A 25,376-nucleotide genomic window follows, 5' to 3' on the forward strand; every position below is an offset into this window, starting at 1 on the left:
ACTCCAGTGAGTACAGTCCAAGAGCCAACAAACGATCATCATACGTAATCCTTTTCATTCCGGGAATCATCCTCGTAAATCTCCTCTGAAGCCTCTCCAACATCAGCACATCCTTCCTAAGATATGGGGCCCAAAACTGTGCACAGTATTCCAAATGAGGCCTCACTAGTGCCCCGTAGAGCCTCATCAACACTTCCTCACTTTTATATACTATACCTCTCGAAATGAATGCCAACATAGCATTCGCTTTCTTTACCACCGATCCGACCTGGTAGTTAACCTTTAAGGTATCCTGCATGAGTACCCCCAAGTCCCTTTGTACTTCTGTACTTTGAATTTTCTCTCCTTCGAGATAATAATCTGCCTGTTTATTTCTGTTTCCAAAGTGTATAACTGCACATTTCTCAACATTGAATCTCATCTGCCATTTCCTTGCCCATTCTCCTAAACTATCTAAGATCTCTCTGCAACCTTCCTGTCTCCTCAATACTCCCTACTCCTCCACCTATCTTGGTGTCATCTGCAAACTTAGCCACAAAACCATTTACTCCATCATCCAAATCATTAATGTACAGGGTAAAAAGAAGCGGCCCCAACACTGACCCCTGCGGAACACCACTAGTAACTGGTAGCCAACCAGAACAAGATCCTTTTATTCCTACCCTTTGCTTCCTGCCAACCAGCCAATGCTCCACCTATTCTGTTATCTGTAATTCCATGGCCTCTCATTTTATTAATCAGTCTCTTATGCGGCACCTTGTCGAAGGCCTTTTGAAAGTCTAAATACACAACATCTACCGCCTCTCCCTTATCCACCCTACCTGTACTCCAATAGGTTGGTCAGGCAGGATCTTCCCTTCACAAAACCATGTTGGCTAGGACCTATCTTGCCTTGCACCTCTAGGTATTCCATAACCCCACCCCAATAACTTCCTAATAACAACTCATGTAAACAAATCACATGTAACTTTGCACAATATACGATGAAAAGATATCAGTAAATAATCTAATAATTAAAACCAATTACCATCCAGAACGTCATATTTTCTTTCAATCAAAAATTATAAAACTGAGTAAAAACAGAAAAATGCTGGAAACACTCAGTAGATCAGGCAGCATGGAAAGAGAAAAACTAATATTTCTGGCTGAGGATCAGATGAAGGATCTTTAACCTGAAACATTAATTCTATTCCTCATTCTACATGTTGCCTAACCTGCTGAGTGTTTCCAGCATCTTTTGTTTTTATTTCGGATTTCCAACATTTGCAGTTTTTTTTAATTTTCAGTTATAGTAATACATAATAGTTTCAAAAATGAATTCTTGAAAACAGATCAATATAGTGAATATGCCCTTGGATTTTCCAGTGTTCTGATAAGTTTTGGCTCTTCAGAACTCTCCCTCAGTACTTGCCTTTCTCACCAGCTACCTTGCGTGTTCACAAAACTGCAAATCTGTGGGAATCATACAGTAAAATCTTGTTCTGGTTTATGTGCACTTGCACACAATGGGGCAAATTTTCTGTTGCCCAGAACTCACTGGCCATCTATTCCCTCGCACTCTGTGAACCAGCACAGTTCTGGGTGCAGTTTCTGCTGGGAGCCCAGTTCCCAGCATTTCACCATGGTGAACTGCAGAGTCAGGTCTGATTCAGGATGCACAGCTTGCCACAATCACAGAAGGGCATTGACTATCAGAAGTGAATGAAGATTGCTCTACTTGCAACACATCTAACCTGGCATGGGCAGCAGATGCTACTGCCTGATAAAGCGCTTTAGCACCAGAGATCAGGACCTCCCATGAGAATGGATATGCAAGAGGTTGCAGATGTTGGAATCCGGAGAAAAAAACAAAATACTGGAAGAACTCAATGGATCAGGCAGCATCCACAGAGGGAAATGGACTGTTGATGTTTCAGGTCGAGACCCTTCATCTCAACTGAAAGAACAGAGGGGAGATAGCCAATATAAAGAGGTGAGGGTGAGGGGTGCACAACAGCTGGCAAGCGATAGGTGAATCCAGGTGAAAAAGTGCAACTGGCAGATGGCAGATGGTTCAGGTGAGGGAAAGAAGGGTGGCAACAGCAACAGAGGATGGGAGGTGATATGTGGAGGCAACAAAGGGCTGCAGATGATGGAATCTGATAGGAAAAAAAGGTGAAGCATGGAACCAAGTAAGGGAGATGGGGTGGGCAGATGGGAACAGTGGGGGAGGGGACTCTGTGGAAGGGGTGTGTGGTTAATGGGCAGATGGAGTGGTGGAGGGGGGGGGAAGAGGGTGATGGGAAGCTGGGGCAGGCGTAGGAGGAACTTGGTAGAGAGAACAGGAAGAGAGGGGGAGTAGTTTATCTGAAATTGGGGAATTCAATGTTCATGCCGCCGGGTTGTAGACTACCCAGACAGAATGTGAGGTGCTGTTTGCATTTGGCCTCACCGTGGCTATGAGGGAGGCTGAGGACAGACAGGTCAGAGTGGGAATGGAAATTGGGAGGGGAATTGAAATTGCTAGCAACTGGGAGCTCCAGATGGCCACGGTGTATGGAGTGCAATTGCTTAGCAAAGTGGTCACCTTCTTTGTGCTCGGTTTCACTGATATAGAGGAGGCCATCGAAAGCACCAAATGCAATAGACAAGGTTGGAGGAGGTGCATGTGAATTTCTGCCTCATGGAAGCACTGTTCAGGTCTCTGGGTGCTGATGAGGGAGGAGATGTAGGGATGATAGGTGTTACACCTCCTACAGTTTCCAGGGTAAGTTCCTGGGGAGAGGGAGGGATGGGTGCGGAGCGATGAACGAACCAGTGAGTAATAAAGAGAGGGGTCCCTGCAGAAAGCAGAAAGGGGAAGTGGAAGGCGTGACTGGCGGTGGATCACGTTGCAGCTGGAGGAAATGTTGGAGAATGCCATGGTGGATGGGGTGAAAGGCAAGGACCAAGGGAACTCTATCCCTGTGCTTTAGAGACAGAGAAAATGAGAGAAAGGAATGGCATCCTTACAAGAGATAGGAGGGGAGAAGATGTAGCTTAAATAGCTGTGGGAGTCAGTGGGTTTGTATTAAATGTCAGTGGATAGTTTGTCTCCTGAAATGTGATTACTAGTAATTTTTTTCCTCTTGTGATAATAACTGGCTAAGTACTTCTTTCCAGACATTCAAAAAGAAATTTCCATTTATTTCCAAAACAACATTCAGTATTAATATCAGTGATTTTAAGAGTGACCATTAAAGACACAATCACAGACTATGAAATGATCAGCACTTGCTATCATTTTTCAGTGAAAATTAAAGCAAATTCTGACATTGGGACATGCACAGTTAAATGTGGAAATGCACAAATTACTACCTGTAATGATAGCCCACTCATCCTCAGGATGTGCTATTCCAGATGCATCTGGCACTGAAACTCTGATCTGTTGTGAATTTCACACTTTTACACAGTATTCTTGCAGAGAAAAAAAAACTGTGGGAAACATTATACCTCACTGCATGCTGTGGGACTTTAAAATGATTGCAAGCCAAAAGTTTTAAACAGCTGGCCATGAAATCAGTGCTTTTTGCACTTGGAATCAAACGGCTTCTGAAAATTTTTTCCAAAATTCATTGATCTCCAAAGTAATAAAAATTAGGTAAAAATAATTGCATTTACAGCATGTGTTTGCCCCAATTTTTATTTCTCACTCCAAGAAATGTTTAAAAAGGTTATTAAATGTGCTGTCCATCAGAATTTTTCAATCTAATTGGCTGCACAGCCAGCTTGATACAGTCAGTTGCTGAGCAGTAGAGATTCTGAATTGAAGGTAGCACCCTTGCCAGACAATAATTCACACTGGAAAAGGATAAATTCATGCCACAGAACCTGCTGAATCTTTGCTGCTAATTTTTTTCCTGGGCTCAATAGTGAGCATTGTCTTTACACTGACTGGAAAATCCAGGCCATTGCTTTCAAATTCGTCCTGTCAATATTATAACAATTGTCCTCTGTGTTAAAGATCTTTATGATATTACAAAACTGCCCAACATTTCCCTCGCTATCTCATGTACTTTATTAATTCATATACATTTAGAGATTACTGCTTATGAATGATTACAAGTAAATTTGCAGAGAAGAGTAAAAGAATTCCATCACTTCAAACATCTTTGGAATTGCACTGGGTCATCTTACTAATAGAATGCATTAGCACATAAATGTGGAATAATTCTGTCTGCTAATTAAAGAGGGTCCTAACCCTGTTTAAAAAGCAGATAAAGGAATTCCTTGCCAACATCTTGGTTACCAGTGTCACACAGTGCAATTTCAATCTCATTATTTTTACACCCTTATATATTTCACAGCTAACATTTAGTGTATACATAACCTCATGTTGGGTTTAAAATGAAAACTGACAGAGTAATGATCGTTTAATATCTGTTTTTTTTAACCACTGGTTTCATTTACTCTTCTGGAAAAGCATTGTTAAATTTGAACATGAAATATTCATGATAAAATAATGCCACTGGTAGATATGTCTTTGATCAGATACTTGAGTAAGGGCAAATCATTAATTCATCTTTTTTTTAATGTTAACAATACTGTTTCATTCAACATTGTTCTGTAGTAATCCGACATGCAATTGTTAAAACTTTGACCTTATCATTAAACATCTAGTTTAACAGGAAATGTTGTAAAATGGATCATGATACATCTTTTTTCCATCTCACCTCCCTCAGGCATGACGAAAAAGGAGTCTAGTTAAATTGAGTTCTATCTCAACTTTATGGTCCTCATCATGAGGGGAAATTTTGAATGGGGCAAGTCGAACTCCATCAATTTGAGGCAATTCTCTTCCACTGAAAGTGCCAACTAAAAGCGGAGTTTGGAGGTGATGTAATGTATTAGCCAAATTGTCAACCAGCCTTTGGAATGATACAGATTCTGTTGCTTCATATTCTTTAACAGCTCAGCACTTGGTTTCCACTAAACATGACTTAGTGAAATAAGATTTTAGCAGCAATTTCATCTATTATTTTCCACTGGTTCCCAGATTTCTTTTTACAGGTGAATTATGTTTATTTCACAGAAGAAGAATGATTTTAATTGCCCTTCACCAATATATTGCTAATTTATGTAATTATAAGTGATATAAATAATACTAAATCATTTGCAGAACCACAAGATTGCTTATTTTGTTATGTACAACTGACGGACCCATTTATCTTGGCTCAGTCTATCTATTGCCACTCCCAAAAACTGCCAATTTAGCAGTATGTGCAAGATTGAATACAACAAGGAACAGTAAACAGTAGTGAAACTGGCATCACTATGCAAAAAAAGCATGTAATAAATAGGATATCAAGCATTCTTTCCCCTTTACTATTTAACTTCTGTCCACCTGAATTAATTACTTTTTAGAAGTAGGAAAACATTTTTCTGCATTCCTCAATCCTTAATCTTCACTTGCTCTTTAATTACCAGCTAAAGTATATTTAATCATCCATGTTCAGTCTAAAGGCAATTTCACATCCACAGTATGTGGTTTTATGACAGCTTAGATCAATCACCAGCTTGCTATTTTATTATTGTCTTGTCTTGCTTCTATCTCATATCTCACTGGGGAATCCCTGCCGAAGTGTAATGGAGCCAATAGGGAAATAGATCAGAAAAACTACAGAAGGCAGCACCAGCACAAACTGTGTAAAATCCCTGTGAGGAAGAAAAGACATAAAACATTTACCTATTCTCTAAACTTGTTTTTCATTATTTATGATTTTATGCTTCAAAAACACAAAGAAGCACCTTGCACCATTATGTACCCCCCACAATCATAAAGGGGAAGGATGAATTTTCTGCTGGAAACTCTCAAGTGTTATTTTATAATTAGATATTATCTAATGGGCATGCATTGGTACAAAACACAAATTCATTTGTTGGAATCTATGAAATAATGGAGAAGTCTATGTGCTAATATTTGCTGTCTCAGGTTTCTTGCTATATATCTCGTTTCTCTGAGAATCATGCAATGAGAGGAGAATTAAGTTAATAAGGGCCCTGACATCAACATAATGGGCATTCTTTCTAATGCCTTGACTATTTCAACAATTCAAACAACCATTAGGATCAAAGGACAAATTTTGTTCGAGAAATTACCTTTCATTTTCTGGCAGAATCACATTTCCCTTCATCCAAGAGAATGTTGCTCTTGGGGAAGCTTTTGGTTTACATTCAATGATGACCTCACCACCCACGCTAACAGCTATTAATTTCTTCAAGGGGCTCATTGAGAAATCAGGAGCTGATGCTAGAAAGCAAAGGGAAACAATTATGTAGCAAAACCAAAGTATTTCTATGATACATAATCTGAAATCTCAAAGCATAAATTTACTTTGTTTTTTCTTGATAAACAGAAGTTCTTTACCCAAAAGTTACAAATAAAGAAATCTCCAGGGTACAAAGCGAAACACAATGACATTTTCACCTCCGAGTCCAAAAGCTCAAGCAGAATTCCAATTGAATTTATGAAGAACTTAAAATTTAACAACATTGATGTACTCAGCAAAAAGTTTTATAGTTTATAAAAAACAAAGGAAAATTAAGAAACAACTAAAATATGTACAAAAGACTTGTTAGAATAATTTACTACTTGTGGAAATGATACTCCATTATTCTCTTTCTAAGAATCCAAGGTCGAGTGTCACATCAGGACCATAAATTGCATCATTGACAGAATCCTTATGACATCCATAACCAGCTCTAAATGGCTGTTGCAAGAATGAATGGCACAGATCCAGCAATTTCACACCACACCATGGGGAGGCACACATTGAAATGGCTTTGGCAAGTCTCATGGCTGAATAGTGCAAATTGTCCATTCATGTGCAGCAAATTTGAAATCATGACATATTTCTTTTTAATGCTTTAATTAAGGGTGAGTCATGAACTCACCATTGTTTGTCAAGCATTTTCTGCACTTAAGAGAGAGCAGAGAAACTATAAGTTCTCATTGGGCATACTGGTGTAATATTACTGAAAATAATGCCACCAGCCAGCATTCAGGTGAGGTTTTAGGAGCATCACATCCTATTTTTTTCTCCACAATTTAAAATATTGGAGATGGAATTGGATGCAATAGTTCTTGACTATAAGTAGCTAAGTTTGGAGGATTTACCAATTCTGAGACAACGCACAAGACTTATTAAAATCCAGATTAAAGATTTAATTTCACTATCACCCATCACCCAGTGGATTACTTTGACAGATTTTTAACTTTACTTTTTCCACCCCATCGTCTGCTCCTTCCCATTATTTCAATTCTGAAACCCCCCTCCACAAACCCCCCTCCACATCCTCTTCCTTATCTCCTGTGACTTGTTGTATCTTACCCTCAATACCATCTCCTCTAGCTGTATTTTCCTTCTCTTTTGCCCACTTTCCCCCTCATTTCTGCATGTCTGTTCACTGGGACTGGCCATCTCTAAAATGTAATAGATCCAGACTACCAAACTGGAAGCAACATGCAAATGTGGATAATTAATATGTTTGGGCTACAATAGTGTCAGTGTTGACTTTCTGAACACATAATCATGGTTTTGTAAATGCTTCACCTTCAATTAGAAGCTTAGGAATGCAGGCTATTCCTGGCAACAAACAGGCTACATTTTTACAGACGTCCATACGTCAATTTTGTCTGTAAGTCAAAAAATGCACAAAAATCACTCAATGTGGTAACCATACCTCCACAGTATTGTAATGAATGGTATCAAAAGCACATAAGAATGATAAGAAAGAACAATTATTGATAGGGGAGAGAGAGAGAGAGGAAACTAGTTCTGCCATTCGTAGGAATGTGCCAGACTTTTGAATTTAATAATATCATGGGTGGTCATTTATAAGTAGGGGTGTCCACAAGTCGGACGTTCATAAGCCGGAGATGGACTGTACAATCTTTCAGTTCTAAGGCTGAACCACAACCATTTACCCCACATTACATTTTGTGATTTCACTCATCAACTGAATAAGCTTTTCATTTTGAGCCACCAATATATTTTGTCTCTAACGTACTTATTTGACAGGTTATGTGCCATACAAGTTCTTTATTAGACACTGAGGTTTTTCTTTCATATATCAGTGCTTGAGACATGTTAACTTATTCCTCTGAAGCCTAGTATATTCCATGGAATAAAGTATTCTAGTCCACATAGTAGACAATTTTATATGGATACCATGTAAGATTGCCAATGTAGTCTTCATTACAATGCTGCTGTACTGTGCCTAGATGATAATCCCGATACACAAAATCCTTCAAAACAAGGTGACCATCATTGTAATGTCTAAGTTATAATCCTTAAGTAACAAAAGAAATCTACAAGGAAATATATTCCACAAGACATGCCTGCCATTTCAGTTTTTTTTCAATGAAGTCAATGCATTTCAGTGTTTTGAGGGGAAATCGGTTTCCAAATTAGTTAATCTTATCACAATCTTTCTTCTGCTCGGAATTAGATGCATGCACTTGGATGGGGTGAAACTATTTCGTACATAACCTTTGGCGAATTTATATTGCTGAGCAGTAGGTGACAGAACAATATCTTTAATATTGCTGGGGTGATTTATGATTTCCTTCATGGGTGAGTTGCACCAGGTGTAAAAGTGGGGAATGGGAAAATCTAGCTAGTGACCAAATGCTGGCATTGACATTTTTGTGGGACCAGGAGAACACTTCTTTCCCTCCTGATCCTATCAAAACACCCAACAAAAAAATTCAGATTACTTCTGGACCATCCTCCAACTGTCTCTTCAAGGACAACTGGTGAGGCTAGCTGCTGCCTGTTCTGGTTGGAAACAATATTTCTGCTTATTCTTATCTACAAGTCATGAAGTTAGTCTCACAATCAGAAAAAGACCTTGATTGGTGCATGGGAGTTGTCTTTTCGGCAGGCTTGCTGAAAGTCAATTTACGGGACCTGTGTGGAATTTGTATTAGCCAGGTTTTAATCATTCAAGGAGAGGAAAGAAAAATCTGCTGCCTCAATTTTTCACTCCATGCTGTCTGGTTCACAGGCGAGAAAAGGATGCGATGCAATTTAAAATATCACCTTTGTAAGTCTGAAGCAGCAAGGAGATCCTTTATTAAAGTTGCATAGTGTTTATTGATAAAAATGTAGCAGGTAGTTTTTACTGAAGTTCTACTGTGGCATTTGAAACTTAAAAAATATTCTTCTGGTACTCACAAAGCTTGCTATTTTCCATCATAGATTATATGTTGGCAATTGTTTTGTTAGAACATTAATTAGAGCCATTATTACATTGAGATTAGTTTCAGTTTCTGGTGATTTGCATTAAAATCTGAAAAAAAACAAGAGTATACATATTGGGATTTTTCTTTCCAAAGAGAATTGAGATGTTAAGAGGCAAAAGCAAAGGCATTTCTGAAGGTTGTTGAGAGTCAGGAATCATTTCTTGGCATATGGAAATCCCATGATAAGAGAGTGATCATGGATTATGAAGGTTTTTCACAAGATACTGTATCATTGTGGTTTGTTAATAAGCCACAGTGACTCATATGTAATCATTCTGAATCAAAGCGTTCTGCCTATCATTATGGAGGTTTGAAGAAGGCCTGGAATATTTCAGTACCAGAACATTTCAGGGGGATGCAGTCAAGAGGTGATTGATAAACAGATTATACAGGGCAGCACAGTGGTGCTAGAAGAGCTGCTGGCCCACAGCGCCAGAGACCAGGGTTCAATCCTGACTTTCGGTACTGTCTGGATGGAGCTTGCACATTCTCCCTCTGAATGCATGGGCTTTCCCAGGTGCTCCAGTTTGCTCCCCATCATAAATTGTGGTTAACGGTTGGTAGATTAATTAGTCACTGTAAATTGTCCCTTGTATGTAAGTGAGTGGTAAAATCTGGGGGCAGTTGATTAGGAAGTGGGGAGAACGGGATTAACATACGATTAGTGTAAATGGGTGGTTAATGGCTGATGTAGACTCAGTGTGCTGAAGGGCCTGTTCCTGTGCTATATCTCTCTATGGTTCGAGAAACTACAAAAAAATCTGCCAGTGCAGATTTCCCCAGGTTAATGGATTGTACTGAATGTACTAGTATGGATAAGTTGACACATAATATGCCAGATGGTTGTTTCAAAACACCTCGGTTTTCAAAAGGAAGTAAAAATGGAAGTGGTCCACAATGTACAGGAAAGGGCAATACCTCACAGTGTGCAGGACAAACAGATGATTTTGTTACCCTGGCACAATTTTGATACCGAGAAAAAAAAGGTGAGAGGGTGATATTCATTAAAAGAAAACAGGATCAGTTAGCTGTTCTTCCCTCCAGCCTACTGGCCAATCAATTCAATCATGGCTGATTTGTACCTTAACTCTAACCACTTAGCTTGGCTCCTATTCTAATCCTTGATGATGCTGCCTGATCTGCTGAATGTTTCCAATAGTTGAGCTTCTATTTCTGAGTTCCAACATCTGAAGTAACTGTGTTTGATTTTTTTTATTCTGCTTTGTGTTCTTTTATACCTTTGTCCAGCAAAAACTTTATTGTTCTCATATTTCAATTAATTTAGCAAGCATATACTGAGGCATATCTATGTTTCACTTTATGCTGGAAAATATTTTTCAACTTTTCTCCTTAATAACATAGATCTGTTTTTAGTCAGGTTCCACTGCCTTACATACTGCAACAATGAAATAAAAATCTCTACTTACCAATTAGATTCAAAATCCTATAAAACAACAACCAAATCACTTGTTAACCTAATATATTCTCAGCTCATAATGCAAGGGCTCCAAGAGTTACATTATTTTTGGTACTGTCCTCCGCTCCTTCCATGGCATGTACATATATTGCAGGGTGCAGTGTCTAGAATTGTGTACACTATTCCAGATGAGTTCCAAGCCATTGATACAACAAGGTTCCTCCCCTTTACACACTGAGCTTTAGGAACAAAGGCAAATTCTCCATGATCCTTTTTGATTATTTTTTTCCACCTGAATGGCACACATTGCTGCACCAAGTCCACATGGATAAAGATAAATGATAACAAGGGATTAATCACACTCATAGTGGTAATCCACAGACCAGCTGAAAGTAAAAGGGAGATGGAGGAAATAACATTCAAGCAAATTTGGGAAATATGTAAAAATGGAAAAAAAACATGAAGAAACTCAGCTGTTCAATAACTAACTGGCCTAGAGACAAAGCTACATGGAAAAAGGTAGTGAAATTCCAATAATGCCTGTACATTCTAACCCCACATGTAAGAACCCCAACCAGTAAAGATTCACCTCAGGAACTGGTAATGGGAATGAATGAGAACATGAAAGAAAAATAAAATGAGGAAAATAGCTTGGCCACGTGACCACAATATTATTTGAAAAGAACTTAATTATGTCCAAGACCAAGGTAATAGATTGACCCGTATTGAGGGACTAAGAAGTCAGGAATAAAAACTAGGTGATAATACTGGCTAAGAATGGTGGGAAAGAGTAATGGGAAATATTTGAAATAGTGTTCAACAGACTTCCAGAAAAATACAGTAAACTATTTCGTATGACTTAGAAGGGGGTTATTGGCCCATTGCGTTAATGCTGGTTCTCAGAGCATCCTCATCAATTACAACCACCCCCCCCCCCCCCCAGGTAAACAACAAAAAAACTAAACACTAATAAGCCACCATGGGCAACAAAAGTATATAACAAATTAAGCCTTAAAAACATGATACACTCTGTATCCATGGCCTGCGGATAAGATTCTGACATGGGAATGCAAGAGATGAGGAGAGAAGTTAACAAGACAATTAAGAAAGGCTCAGGGAACAATAGACATGATTGTCCCAGACCCAGCCCTCTGTTTAAATTCTCCACACACCCACCCACACTGACATGTTTTGGATATGAAGGGTCAACTTGGCAGAGAGATAGCAAACAAAATAGCGAAAAATTTAATTGGGATATTGAAAACAAGGGGAAGTTGCGATATGAGCAGAGCAACAAAAGATTTAACAGGATGAAAATGACAGGATGATCTCTGCAATGGCAGAAATGTATTGAAACATTACTTGGCATAAATACTTATCCAGGATTGCAGATCTGGTGTCAGGAAATAAGAGAAATTTATATAACCATGATAAAAATGAGAAGTATCAAACTTTTCAAATTTAAGGAGGAATAAACCCTCAGTCTAGATAGAGGATATCTTTGCATTTTAAAAGAATTTAGTCAAGAGATAGTGGAGGCATTATTTTTATATTTAATTATTAATTAGAAAAGGACAAGGTGCCAGAGGACTGGCAGATCGTGAACCTAACACTTAAGTTTAATCAGGAAGATAGAACATACCAAGTGAATTATTGACCAGTCAGATTAACTTTCTTAATGTGAAAAATTATAGAACACCAACTAAAAGAGAAAATGTAAATACACCTAAAATTAAAGATATAATTGGATTTCTAAGGAGAAAGTCGTGTTTGACCAATCTCATTAATTTTTTGTAAAGTAACAGAGTAGAAAAGGGCAATTATAGTGGAGGTACTTCACCTTGATTTTCAAATTGCTTTTGATATGGATAATGCGTGTAAATTTAGGAATAAGAATACGAATAGACATGGCGCCAGCCAGAAAAAAAAAATTAAGTATAGTGTTGGTATAAGAGGTAACAGACAACTATTCCGAATGGGAGAATTTGGAAAGACATTCCCACAAGGATCAATGTTTTTCACAATTTATATTGGGGCAGATTTTCTTGTGAAATGAATACAGTTCCTGGAAGTCATGAAGACCTTGAAAGATCGTTGCTGACAATTCACTGCCAGCAATTTCCAATGAAGGACATTTGTGGTACTAACTTCCTAATATCCCAGCAGTTTTGGTGGGAAATCTGACTGGTGAAAGTGCAGCAGCTTTGACCTGGTACAGTTCAATGAGTCCATTAATTTCAGTGGAAAGGAATGGCTGTGAGGGAGAAGAATAAGAATCGGTTAATAATGATATATTTTTTTGTTTAATTGAGTTAATTTAAATGTATTTTTATGTTTCAAGCTTTTTTAACCATTTTAAATTTATTTTTTTAATAAATAAGTTTATTTTTTTAATAGTTCAATGCATTTAAATGTTTGCGAATGTCAAAATATTCAAGCTATTTGTCAGCTTTGTCAGTCGATTTAGCATGGAACTTGGTTTATCTGACTATTAATGCATTTCTGTGGGACTCATGATTGCAAGGCTGTGCACTGAGCGTGGCTCCGTGCAATTGGGCCAGAGGTAGCTTCAGGGATCAAGTTATTACTGGAAGATCCACTCCAACTTGGAGCAGACTTAGTGGATAAGGGAGCGGCAAGCTGCGACCTGGTATTTATGGGCCATTAATGTTCAGGCTTTGGAATTTAAATCTTAGCTTCCAAATTCGTGGATAAGAAGTTGGATGGGGATGGCCAGTATTGAAAAGGAGTTCAACAAATCACAGCATTAAGCTTGCAGAATGAATGTATAATTAGCTTATTAGTTTCTACACAGGTACATATAAGGTATTCTAATTTGCTAAAAAAATTAGGAATGTTAGGAAAACAAACATAGATATTAAGAGACTATTTAAAATGTTCTGCTTTAAAAAGATGTGTTTCCTTGAGGTAATGAAACTTCCCACAGGAAATGGAATAATAACAATATGATTCTGTAAAATCACAGCAGATATTTTAAAACACTTCTGTAATTACTGAGATGTTAGCAATTGCTAGGCATTTGAAAAAATCTTTGCAGTGAGAATAGGTAGTATTTTATGCTTTGACTAAATTCCATATGAAAGGTTTGTTAGCACTAGTGAACCGCTCCATAAGATACCCAAAACAAAAAAGTTACTGTTATTTTTTTTTGTTTATGAAAACTTTATCATAGTGTTCCTGCAACGAAGTCACAAATAAGATTCCAATTGTATTGTGAGCTGGGCCACATCCACCTTTAAATGCCACATTTTTTTTCTGTCCACTGAACAGATCCTAATTGAACCAGCACACTGCACATCCCTCTGTACTCTCAAAAAACCAATTACCCAGAAATAACACTGACCTTAAAGCTTCTGTTAAAACCGTCATAGAGTCTTGTTACTCATGAAAAGTATGACACTATTAGTTACAGTTTTGTAAATGTCTGTGACATTGGTGAATGGTGCAGAAAATTTGCCTGAAATTGATTATTTTATTTCCATCGTATCATTAGAATTTATAAACTAACATCAAATCAATTGTTTATTCAACATGCATGTTCATGAGTATATTTTTGAATTCATCAATTCCTTTGTTTTATGAAGTTCACTTAAGTACATGTATCTGAAACTGAAACAATAATCTAAATCAACTGCACATTACTAATTACAGAGAAATGTTAATACTAGTGCTTTTCTTCAGCTCCACAAATATATTAAAATGGGGTATTTCCAGAGTGGATGCAACTGTGACTATTTCCAAGCCGAATCGCACCACACCAGGATTTCAACAGGGAAGTTTCTTGTGAACAGTGAGTCTGCCTATTTTGGTAGGAGAATGCAATGCCATGATGACTGCATCCAACACCTGTATCAAACATGACCTATATAAATGAACAACCAGCACCACGGCGGCATCTGTTCTTCAACTAGAAACAGTGTGTTATTTCAAGAAAAGGGGAAATTATTTTGCGTTATTACTGTTGGATTAGAATTACAATTTGATAACCTAGTGATGTACCACATCACTTTTACGAGGCTCAAACCGAGCAGTCATGGATACCTATAACATTGACGCAAGCACAGTTAAAGTTAATTGTTTGCAGCATCAGTGCATCTATCAGTGAATTAAATTATTCTTACCCATAACTCGAAGCTCAGCACTGAGATAAATTACTCCATGTTTGTTTTCAGCCAGGCACTGATACATGCCAGAATCTGACAAGTTAACAGCACGGATGGTAAGTGCTCCCTTTTCTACCCGAATCCTTTCCTGTCAATGAAAGGACAAGCAAGTGCCTTATTTCCATGAATGTCCATTTATAGTTCTACTCAACATCTTATTGAAAACACAATTTCCATTTGAACAATTTAAATTTTGTCAGATTGTTTTCCACACAGTGTGTTCCAAATGTTTCCAGTCTTTTAAGTCAGAATTTTTCTTTTGGTTGCTTGGGTGTATTGTGGAATATAATGATGACCTTTAGTAATACCACTGATTAAAAACCAGTAATACTTCATTCTGACATTTCAGTAATTGTATTGCTACATTTGATGAGTTCAGCTTAATATCAGGAAAGAACATGCATGCTAATAATTCTACTACTCCCCACTTCATTTCTTGCTGGAGTGGATGTAATTATAGCACAGACACCGTCTGCTTGAGGCTTGTATCTATCAGGAAACCTTGCCAAGGATCAGAAGGAGAGATTAACATTTATCTGCTTCTGTATGTTCACTCTAAATTACTTTATGACAGTAATATAGAGACAATGTATTAGCAATAGCCTACCTCTACTATAAGGGGTTCACCATTCTTCAACCATCTGTGTGAAGGTTTTGGGTCTCCATTTGCCTTGCAAACCCACTGAAAACTTTCTTCAATGGGTACATAAGCATCTGTTATGTTCCGAATCCAGTTAGGCTGTGCTATATGCAAAAGGAAGGAAAAGTTCAACATACGAAGGCTTCCAAGCAGAAAATGCACAGAAATAAACACAGCTTATGAATTGGAATTTGTCACAAATATATATTTTAATGCATTTGCATTTTTCCCTGCCTGAGGCAACATCCTGTCAGAATACCAAAAGGGTATTAAATAAAGAAACAGCTGTGACAGTCATTTATTTTTAACATTTAACTGCCAGTGCTTCAGCACAATTTTGTGATGTGAAGCTAAGAAATATGTAATTTAATTGAAAGAGAAAATGCTGCCTGCATAAATCTATTATAGATTGTTAATACTGATTTACTCTACACTATGAACCGAGAAAACTGTTGCACTTAATTAAATTTCAATGTTAGCAATAAATTACTACTCTATTACCCAATACCATTTAACCCATGTCTAGCAAAGATTACTTTCAAATGCTGGTCACATGCAATATTTTGAATATTAAATGCTATTTGTTTCCACTGCAGCTGTTCAACTGATGTTTACTGCTGTTGAAATTATAGTAAAAAAACAATGCTTAAGCAATTTTATTTACTTTTTAAATATATATGGTTATACATGGTGCCTCACAAGACTGTGCCCTCAGCCCCTTACTTTACTCCCATAGCACTCATGACAGTGTGGCCAGATTCTGCTTTAACTCCATTTACAAGTTTGCAGATGACACCACCGTGGTGGGCTGGATCTCAAACAACGACGAGATGGAGGACAGGAAGGAGACAGAGAGCTTCGTGACATAGTATCAAGACAACAACCTCTCCCTCAACGTCAGCAAGACAAAAGATTGACTTCAGGAAGTGGGGCAGAGTACATGCCCATCTGCATCAATGGTTCTGAGGTGGAGATAGTTGAGAGTTTCAAGTTCCGAGGTGTAAATACCACCACCGACTTATCCTGATCCAGTCACATAGACGCAATGGCCAAGAAAGCACACCAGCACCTCAACCTGCTCAGAAGGCTAACGACATTCGGCACGTCCCTAATGATTCTCACCAATTTTTACAGAGGCACCACAGAAAGCATCCTGTCCAGATGCGTCACAACTTGGTATGGCAACTGCTCTGCCCAAGACCGCAAGAAATTGCAGAGAGTTGTGAACACAGCCCAGTTTATCAAGAAAACCAGCTTCCCCTCCATTGACTCTTGTCTACATTTCCTGCTGCTTCGGGAAAGCAGCCAACAGAATTAAGGCCCCCTCCCACCCTGCTCATTCTCTCTTCACCCCCTTTCCATCAGGCATAAGATACAGAGGCTTGAGAACACATACCAGCAGGTTCAAGGACAGCTTCTGTCCCACTGTTATAAGACTCTTGAACAGATTTCTTAAACAATAAAGATGAACTCTTTATCTCCCAATCTACTTTGTCACGGCCCTTGCACTTTATTAGTCTAACTGCACTGCACCTTCTCTGTATCTGTAACACTATATTCTGCATTCTGTTTTATTTTCCCTTTAAGCCACCTCAATGTACCTATGTATGGAATGAATTGTCTGGATGGCAAACAAAAGCTTTGCACTCTATGTCAGTACATAGAACATAGAACATTACAGCACACTACAGGCCCTTTGTCCCACAATGTTGTGCCGACATTTTAGCCTGCTCTAAGATCTACCTAACCCTTCCTTCCCACATAGCCCTCCATTTTTCCATCATTCATGTGGCTATCTAAGAGTCTCTTAAATGTCCCTAATGTATCTGCCCCCACAACCTCTGCCGGCCAGCAGTGCGTTTCATGCAGCCACCATTCTCTGTGTAAAATACTTACATCTGACATCCCCCTTATACCTTCCTCCAATCACCTTAAAATTATGCCCCCTTGTGTTAGCTATTTTCACCCTGGGAAAAAGTCTCTGACTGTCCATTCAATCTCTGTCTCTTATCATCTTGTACACCTCTATCAAGTCACCTCTCATCCTCCTTCTCTCCAAAGAGAAAAGTCCAAGCTCACTCAACCTATCCTCATAAGAGATGCGCTCCAATCCAGGCAGCATCCTGGCAAATCTCCTCTGCACTCTCTCTAAAGCTTCCACATCCTTCCTATAATGAGGCGACCAGAACTGAACACAATACTCCAAGTGTGGTCTGACCAGAGTTCTATAGAGCTGCAATATCACCTCGCACTCTTGAACTCAATACCCCGACTAATGAAGGTCAATACTCCATACGCCTTCTTAACAACCCTATTGACCTGCGCGGCAACCTTGAGGGATCTATGGACGTGGACCCCAAGATCCCTCTGTTCCTCCACACTGCTAAGAGTCCTGCCATTAACCTTGTATTCTGCCTTCAAATTCGATCTTCCAAAGTGTATCACTTCGCACTTTTCTGGTTTGAACTCCATCTGCCACTTCTCAGCCCAGCTCCGCATCCTAAGTCCTGTTGTCACCTACAACAACCTTCTACACTATCCACAACACCACCGACCTTTGTGTCATCAGCAAACTTACTAACCAACCCACTCTTCCACATCCTTGTCCAAGTCATTTATAAAAATCACAAAAAGCAGGGGTCTCAGAACAGATTCCTGTGGAACAGCACTGGTAATGAACATCCAGGCAGAATGTGCTCCATCTACCACCACCCTCTGTCTTCTATGGGCAAGCCAATTCTGAATCCACACAGCCAAGTTTCCCTGGGTCTCATGCCTCCTGACTTTCTGAATGAGCTTTCCATGAGGAACCTTATCAAACACCTTACTAAAGTCCATGTACACCACATCCACTGCTCTACCTTCATCGATGTGCTTTGTCACATTGTAGCGACTCACCGTCCGAGCAAGCGAACCGGCTCGGCAGTCAGGGCGCGCGTCGTCGCAACGGCGAGGCCCAAGACGGCACTGGGCCTTCGTCTTCCCTGAGCGACAGGGAAGAACCCGAGCGCGCGAAAAGATGATGATGTAGCGCGTACGTCATTTCCGAGTTCGGGGGCGGGAACCGCGCTCCTTAAAAGGCCCGCGCAGGGCGCGAAAATAAACCAGTCTTGTTCAACAGTTCACAGGCTCACGTCTTTATTTTCGCTTCGTAGTAGCAGCCGCTACAACATCCTCAAAAAATTCAATTAGCCTCGCGTGAGGCACGACTTGCCCCTCACAAAGCCATGCTGACTGTCCCAAGTCAGCCTAGACTTCTCCAAATGCCCATAAATCCTGTCCCTAAGAATCTTCTCCAGTAATTTGCCCACCACTGAAGTAGGACTCACTTGCTGTAATTCCCAGGGTTGTCCCTACTCCTTTTCTTAAACAAAGGAACAACAGTTGCCACCCTCCAATCATCTGGCACTGCTCCTGTCGCCAGTGAGGATGCAAAGATCATCGCCAAAGACACAGCAATCTCTTCCCTCACTTCCCCTAATAACCTTGGATATATCCCGCCCGGCCCTGATGACTTATCTATCCTAATGTTTTTCAAAAGTTCCAGCACATCCTCTTCCCTCATGTCGACATGCCCCAAGTGTATCAGTTTGTTGAATGCCATCCTCACAAACGCCAAGGTCTCTCTCACTGGTGAATACTGAAGCAAGGTATTCATTAAGGACCTCCCCTACCTACATGTAACAATAATAAACCATGACCAATGTATTACATGAAAAATGCCTTTCATAACTTCATGACAACTCAAAGCAACAAGTTGTTTTAAACAAGTTCAAACAATAATTTAAAAAATCTGAAGTGTAGTTACTGAGAGCAAATTGACAATACCATTAGCAAAAGCAGTGCCATAATGAGACAGATCATTCATTGCCCCAGAATCACAGGCTCCCAGCTCCAGGGGTACAAAGTTTGTTCTAATGTGAACCCAGCATAATCTCCTGTTAAGAGCCTGGCTCCCAGCATGTTGGCATGGCTGGGAATGGTGCAGGGGCTGCCTTACCTCAATCAACTGGCTACACTCACACAATGACTTTGGAAGCCAGTACTCCCTCTCCACCACCCATCCCCACAAAACCATTCCTTTCCCATCTATCAAACTCATCACTGTTAGAAAATCACAGAAAAATAACAGCATGGAACAGGCCCTTCAGTCCACTAAATTCATTAATTTACACAAATACTAGATTAATCCAGTCTTTTTTTTAAATTCTCCATCCATTTTCATCAACTATCTCTGAATTCTACTGCTCACCTGCATACAAGAGGCAATATATGGGAGCCAATTAACCAACCACCAAGCCTTTGGTTCAGGATTGAACCCAGGTCTCTGGTGCTATGAGGCAGCAGTTCTCCTAGCTGTGCCACTGTGCTGCTTAGTGTCTACAATTGACACAGTCTGTAACATGCAGTTCCTGTTAATATGACATGTATTTTAATTTTTTCATATTTGATGCACTAAAATGCTTACCCATCAAAAAAATTAATTACACTGAAAATGACTTAATTAAGAAAACAAAAACTTGTTCCTTTCTCCCAGCAGATGACTTCACCATTCATTTGAACAGGATCTGATTTTTAACTGGAATGGGCTCAGTGAGAAATTTGATACTTGGGAAGTAAACGAGAGATCACACTGCTCCTGTGGTACAGCACAGAGTCATCTGAAGCAAGGCAGATGATGCTGCCACTAGCTCATGCCTTTGCCGGTGCTGCAAACCAGGACAATCAAGAGGAATGAAAATTAATAACTGCAGATGCTGGAAATCTGAAATAAAAACAAAAAATGCTGAAAATACTCAACAAGTCAGGTAGCATCTCCAGAAAGAGAAAAAGTTAAGATTTAAGGTTGAAGACTCTTCGTCAAAACTGGAAAATTGAGAAAACAAGTTAGTTTAACTTTCAAAGAGAGAACTGGGGAGCTTCAGATAGAACAAAGGGAATATCACTGCTCGGGCAAGTTTATGGTTACCATGGTGATATGCAATTTCTGGTTGATAAATTAATGAAAACATTTAGAGAGAATGAAAACAAAGGGACATATAAAGCTGTAAAACTCCCCTCTTGCTTTCAATGTACCCATAAAATGCTTTGGAATTTTCTTTAACCTCATCTGCCAGTTATAACTTCTTTTACTTGTAGATTCCCACTGGTCTTTTCATAGTGTCCATGATAAGAGGCAACAAGGGTTATTGAGAGACAGAAAACTTTGCAACAGAACTGGCCAGTTCTGATACAAACAGAGAAAGCGTGTTACCTGAAGATGTTGAATTTGACTATGTGTCCTGAAGCTGCAATATATTGAGCCTTGCTGGAAAAATACTGGAGGCTGTAGACATACTTCAGAGTGTGACTGGGTTGGACAGCTAAGGTGACAGGTAACCGGGTACTCAAGGTCAGCCCTGCGGAGTGAATTAAGAGACTTCACATTGGAATCTCCCAATACGCATTTGTTTTTTAAAAGTAGAGGGCACCGCGTCATGAGTACTGAATGCCATACACTAGATTGAAAGGAGGGAAGGTGAATCGCTACTTCACCTGAGAGGACTGTTTGGGTTCCTAAATGGTGAAAAGATATGAGGTAAAAGAGCAGTTGCATTAGGGAAGTGCCACGTGAGAGAGAGTGGCTGGTGCAGATGGATGAGGAAAATGCAAAGGGGTTGGTCCCTTCAGAAATGCTGAAAGGCGAAGGGCATGGAAGATGTGTCTGTTGACGAAATCTTGTTGAATATGGTGGAAATTAAAAAGGATGGTCCAATGAGGGGCTCTGGAGGGGCTGGTGGGGTGGAAGAGAGGATCAGAGGCACTCCATCTTTTTCTGACTAGGACAAGAGGGTTGAGAACAGAAATATGGGAAACAGATGAGACATAATCAAGGGCTCTGTCAACAATGGTTGAGGGGGGGGAGCCATGGTTAAAGGAAAAGAAGGATATCTCAGAGTCACCTGCAAGGAAAATTTTGACATCAGAGTAGGTACGATGAACAGGGAGGAACTGGGAGAATGGAATGGAGTCCTTACAGCAAATAGGGCAGAAGAGCATATAGTCAACTTGGCTGTGTAATCTGTGAGCTACTCATGGATGGTTGTTGTTAACCTATTCCCTGATCCAGAGACCCAGGAATCCAGAAAGGAAATAGTCAGAGATGGATGATGTTAAGTTGACAGAAAGCTGGAAAACAGCAGCAACAATTGTGAAGTTTCTGAGTTCCTCATGAGCACTTCTATAGTCATCGATGTACTGGAAAAGGAGATGAGGGACGGGGCCTAAATTGAATTGAAACAAGGACTGTTTCATACATCCTACAAACAGACAGGGACAGCTTGGGCCTGTACAAATTACCATAGTTTCCTTTGACTTGGAGAAAGTGAATGGAGTTGAAAGAGAAATTGTTCAATGTGAGAATGAGTTCAACCAGGCAAATAAGCGTGTTGGCAGAGGGGAGAAAATACCTGGAGATGATTCAGTGGAAGCGCTGGCATTGGGCAGGAATTTTAACCCCTTCTGATCTTTCCAGTGATGTTCATTGAGGAATAAATAGTGGCCAGCCACTAAGAAAAAAAAACACCTTTGCTCTGCTTCAGGATCCACCCATGAGGTCAAAATGAGTTGTGGTTTCACATCTCTTACAAAAGAAGGCTGCTATAATTGTAAGCATTCTCAGAACTGTGTTGGAGAATTAGCTTGGATTTTTCTGTTTACCCCACTTCGATAGGTCTTGAGAAAGATTCTTTGCTTTGGAGATACCTACTGACTATGCCACAGGTAATGTCAATCCAGTGAAGTCCCAATTAACACAGCTTACACATAAAACTTCATTTGGCTTTATGAGTGAGCAGAAGAAAAAGGGATCAGTTTTGTGTTAAACTAATTTATTTCTGAATGAGAATTCTGTCTAAATTAAAACTCAGGGTACACTTCAGAGCCTTATACCATGAGGACCAATCAGTCAGATCACAAGTGCATGCTGCACCAAAGTAGGTGAGTAGAGATGTTCATGACATGATGAAATAGACTCCATCACAACCAGTCCAATTATTGAAGCATGATATAGTCTCTGAAAATGTCAACATTCATGTTTCTCTGGAAAGGCAAACTGCCATATGTTGTGAGATTTTTGCTCCAACCGTTTGAAAATTGTCAAATAGCATTCTCAGATAAGATTTACTTATTATGGGTGAGTTCAGATTTTTTTCATTGTGTATTTAAACTTGTATATTAAGGTTCCCCAAAGATATATCTGAAGTCAGGATTCAAGAAATGGAGACCATAGCAAGCTGGGTACAAAATAGAAAGCAGAGTTGTGACTAAATGTGGTTACTGAAATGAGCAAAAGATGTTCTACTGGGATCAGTGCTTGAACTATTGCTGCTCTGTATTTACACAAAGGATTTACACTGAGAAAACAAGTGCAATATAGAAATTCACTGATGAAACTAAGTAAGGATGTGTCATTAATATGAAAGAAAATGGCAACAAAATGCAAAGCTACTTGAATAAAAAAAGAGAATGTGTGTAAATACAAAGTATTTTCATTAAAGGTACATACATATGAGGTGACATATCTTTATTGGAATAAAAGCAAATTACTTTAACTGAGGGAGTTCATACATCACGCTGAACAGGCTGGATCAACATTTTTTGAACAAAAGGCCGTCTGACATTTATTTAATTATGAAGGGACGTTGTGGATAGAAATACAGAAAATGGTTTCACTTGCAGAGATGTCTAAAAACTGAGCAGCATAAATGGACGATGTGATTTTCAATAAAAATTCAGAGAGGCAGATTATTTTGGGTAACATTCAAATTCAACAACGACAACACTGCTCAAACCTCTGCCCCTGAATTTGACTCTGGTGCCAATTTTGGGCCCAGAGTACACGCAGAATGCCTTGCTGTCCATGCAATTTTTAAGCCTAAAGATATATGAATCAGAAAGTGGTATGTCAGAACTTGCTGTAACACTCATAAAGCAATTATCAATGTCCATACGTGAATCAGTAGGCTTAAAAATCATGCAGACAGTAAATCTGTTTACCATCCAAGTCATTTTGTTATTGTGCTACTCTGCATGTTAATTCCAGCAAATGTTATCACCATTTATATCTCTGTGTTAAAATCTGCCCAGACAGCAAATCTCTTCAACACTGTAACTGCTTATGCACTGCACTGAAAATCCTCTGAGCTACAATTACTCTTTTTTGATAACTTAAAGCCACTTGGGGTTTCAGTACTTCCGCAAAGGCAGATTTCAAGCTCAACTTAAGTTAGCACGAGAGCAAGAGTGAAAGTAACCTCGAGTTGTACAAGTAAACACAGCCTGTTTTACCCATTTATACTGAACACATTGGTCACTTTCTTACAAGTATGTTGTACCAGCTTTGACATCAGCATGGGAGTAGCAAGTACTTGACTGTGGTGAGACAAAATGGCTTAGCACTTGCCAGTCTCCACACAATGCACCCCTGATCTCAAGTACATGGATGTGCTGAGCAGCAGGCAGGGAACATCCTGCAAGTAAAGAACAATTAGCTGGCTGGTCACTGGCTGGTCACTGCCAGGTACTGTCACACTTTGAAGCAGGTGAATCTATAGGTAGATCTTTAACCTTTACAGCTGGTTTGTGTGTTATAGGTAAAGTGCACAAAGGAAAAAGGATTAAAAAAAATTGTTCTGCATAAACAAGTAGATACCCAGCTATGCTCTGATTCGGAAACTATGGAGGTAAAAAAATACAGAAACCAAATATAGTTTCTACTAGATCCAGCTACTTTCTGTTTTTCCAAGTTAGTCCCTAAGAACATCCAGAGAAAAGGATGAAAGCATTCTGGCACGAGATTCACAAGCTGAAGTTCTCAAGACCAATGAAGAGCATGTTATCTTTTCAAAATGAATGAAGCCTTCATCTGACAGAGTGATGCCACAGCAGAAAACACAACCGTTATGCAATTTAACAACAATTAGAATGAAATTTTGACCAAACTTGCATTACTGTTTTTGATAGTGTGAAATACATAATACGGAATGTAATTTGAAGAGTCAAGATATCCTTTTCATTCAGATGAAAGGTCATTGACCTCTAACTTTGTTTCTACCTCCACAGAAGTTACTTAACTGCTTAGTATTCCCAGCAGTTTCTGTTTTTGTTTTTTTCTATATTCAATAAAATGGAAAAGAATGTCTTGAATAAAAAATTGGTTAAAATAAATCTTGGGACAAAATTATGTGAAAATCAATAAAATCCTGAAGCATCTTGCATCTTTGTGCACATAATTCTCTGCTGTATTCAAACTGCCATTAAATAATTATTTGTGCAGGTAGTACCAGAGGTTCTTTAAGTTATTCAGTGATTATCTTGTATTCCTGTTGCGCAGACTGAGCATATTCAAATAACTTTGAAATTACACTGCTGACACCACAGGTATGAGGCGGTGTTATTTTTACTTGTGACAGATGAATCCAAGTGTTGATGCTGTGATGAAAAACTGAAATTGTGGTGGGACTTACTCCCCTTTGCCTTCACATCCTTATTCATACTCATTTCTTATAATCCATTACAAAGAGAACATATGTTTCAAAAATTGTTCAATAGTGAATTGAAGTTACATTGAAAATGTTTACAAATGGTAACAATATCTATGAACGTCTAGTTGCTTAAAAACATGAAAAGTGAAATATAATGCCGTTGTTTGATCTTTTGCAGCCTCGACACCTCAAACCTTTCAATTTCTGTTTTAGTCACCAGATCAACAAAATGACTCAGATGGATTGAAGAAGGCATCAACTAAGACTATTCTGGGTATTAAATCAGTGACCTATGAAGAGAGGTTAAAGCTGTTCCCACTGAAAATAAAGTCAATTACAGAGGGGA

The 25,376-nt window shown here is 39.1% G+C and overlaps 1 protein-coding gene across 4 annotated transcripts in view; it reads right to left on the reverse strand.

Moving 5' to 3' along the window:
- LOC127571688 (contactin-4-like) overlaps positions 1-25,376 on the reverse strand; it is a 1,728,143-nt gene that overhangs the window by 403,282 nt on the left and 1,299,485 nt on the right. For all 4 annotated transcript variants that reach the window (XM_052018293.1, XM_052018296.1, XM_052018294.1 and 1 more), the window contains 3 exons: positions 15,474-15,610; positions 14,825-14,954; positions 6,118-6,268 (listed from right to left, as the gene is read on the reverse strand). In XM_052018293.1, coding sequence (XP_051874253.1) covers positions 6,118-6,268; positions 14,825-14,954; positions 15,474-15,610 — 418 coding nt within the window. The remainder of the gene's footprint in view (positions 1-6,117; positions 6,269-14,824; positions 14,955-15,473; positions 15,611-25,376) is intronic.

This window comes from Pristis pectinata, chromosome 6 (genome assembly GCF_009764475.1).
Source record: "Pristis pectinata isolate sPriPec2 chromosome 6, sPriPec2.1.pri, whole genome shotgun sequence".
Lineage (NCBI taxonomy): Eukaryota > Metazoa > Chordata > Chondrichthyes > Rhinopristiformes > Pristidae > Pristis > Pristis pectinata.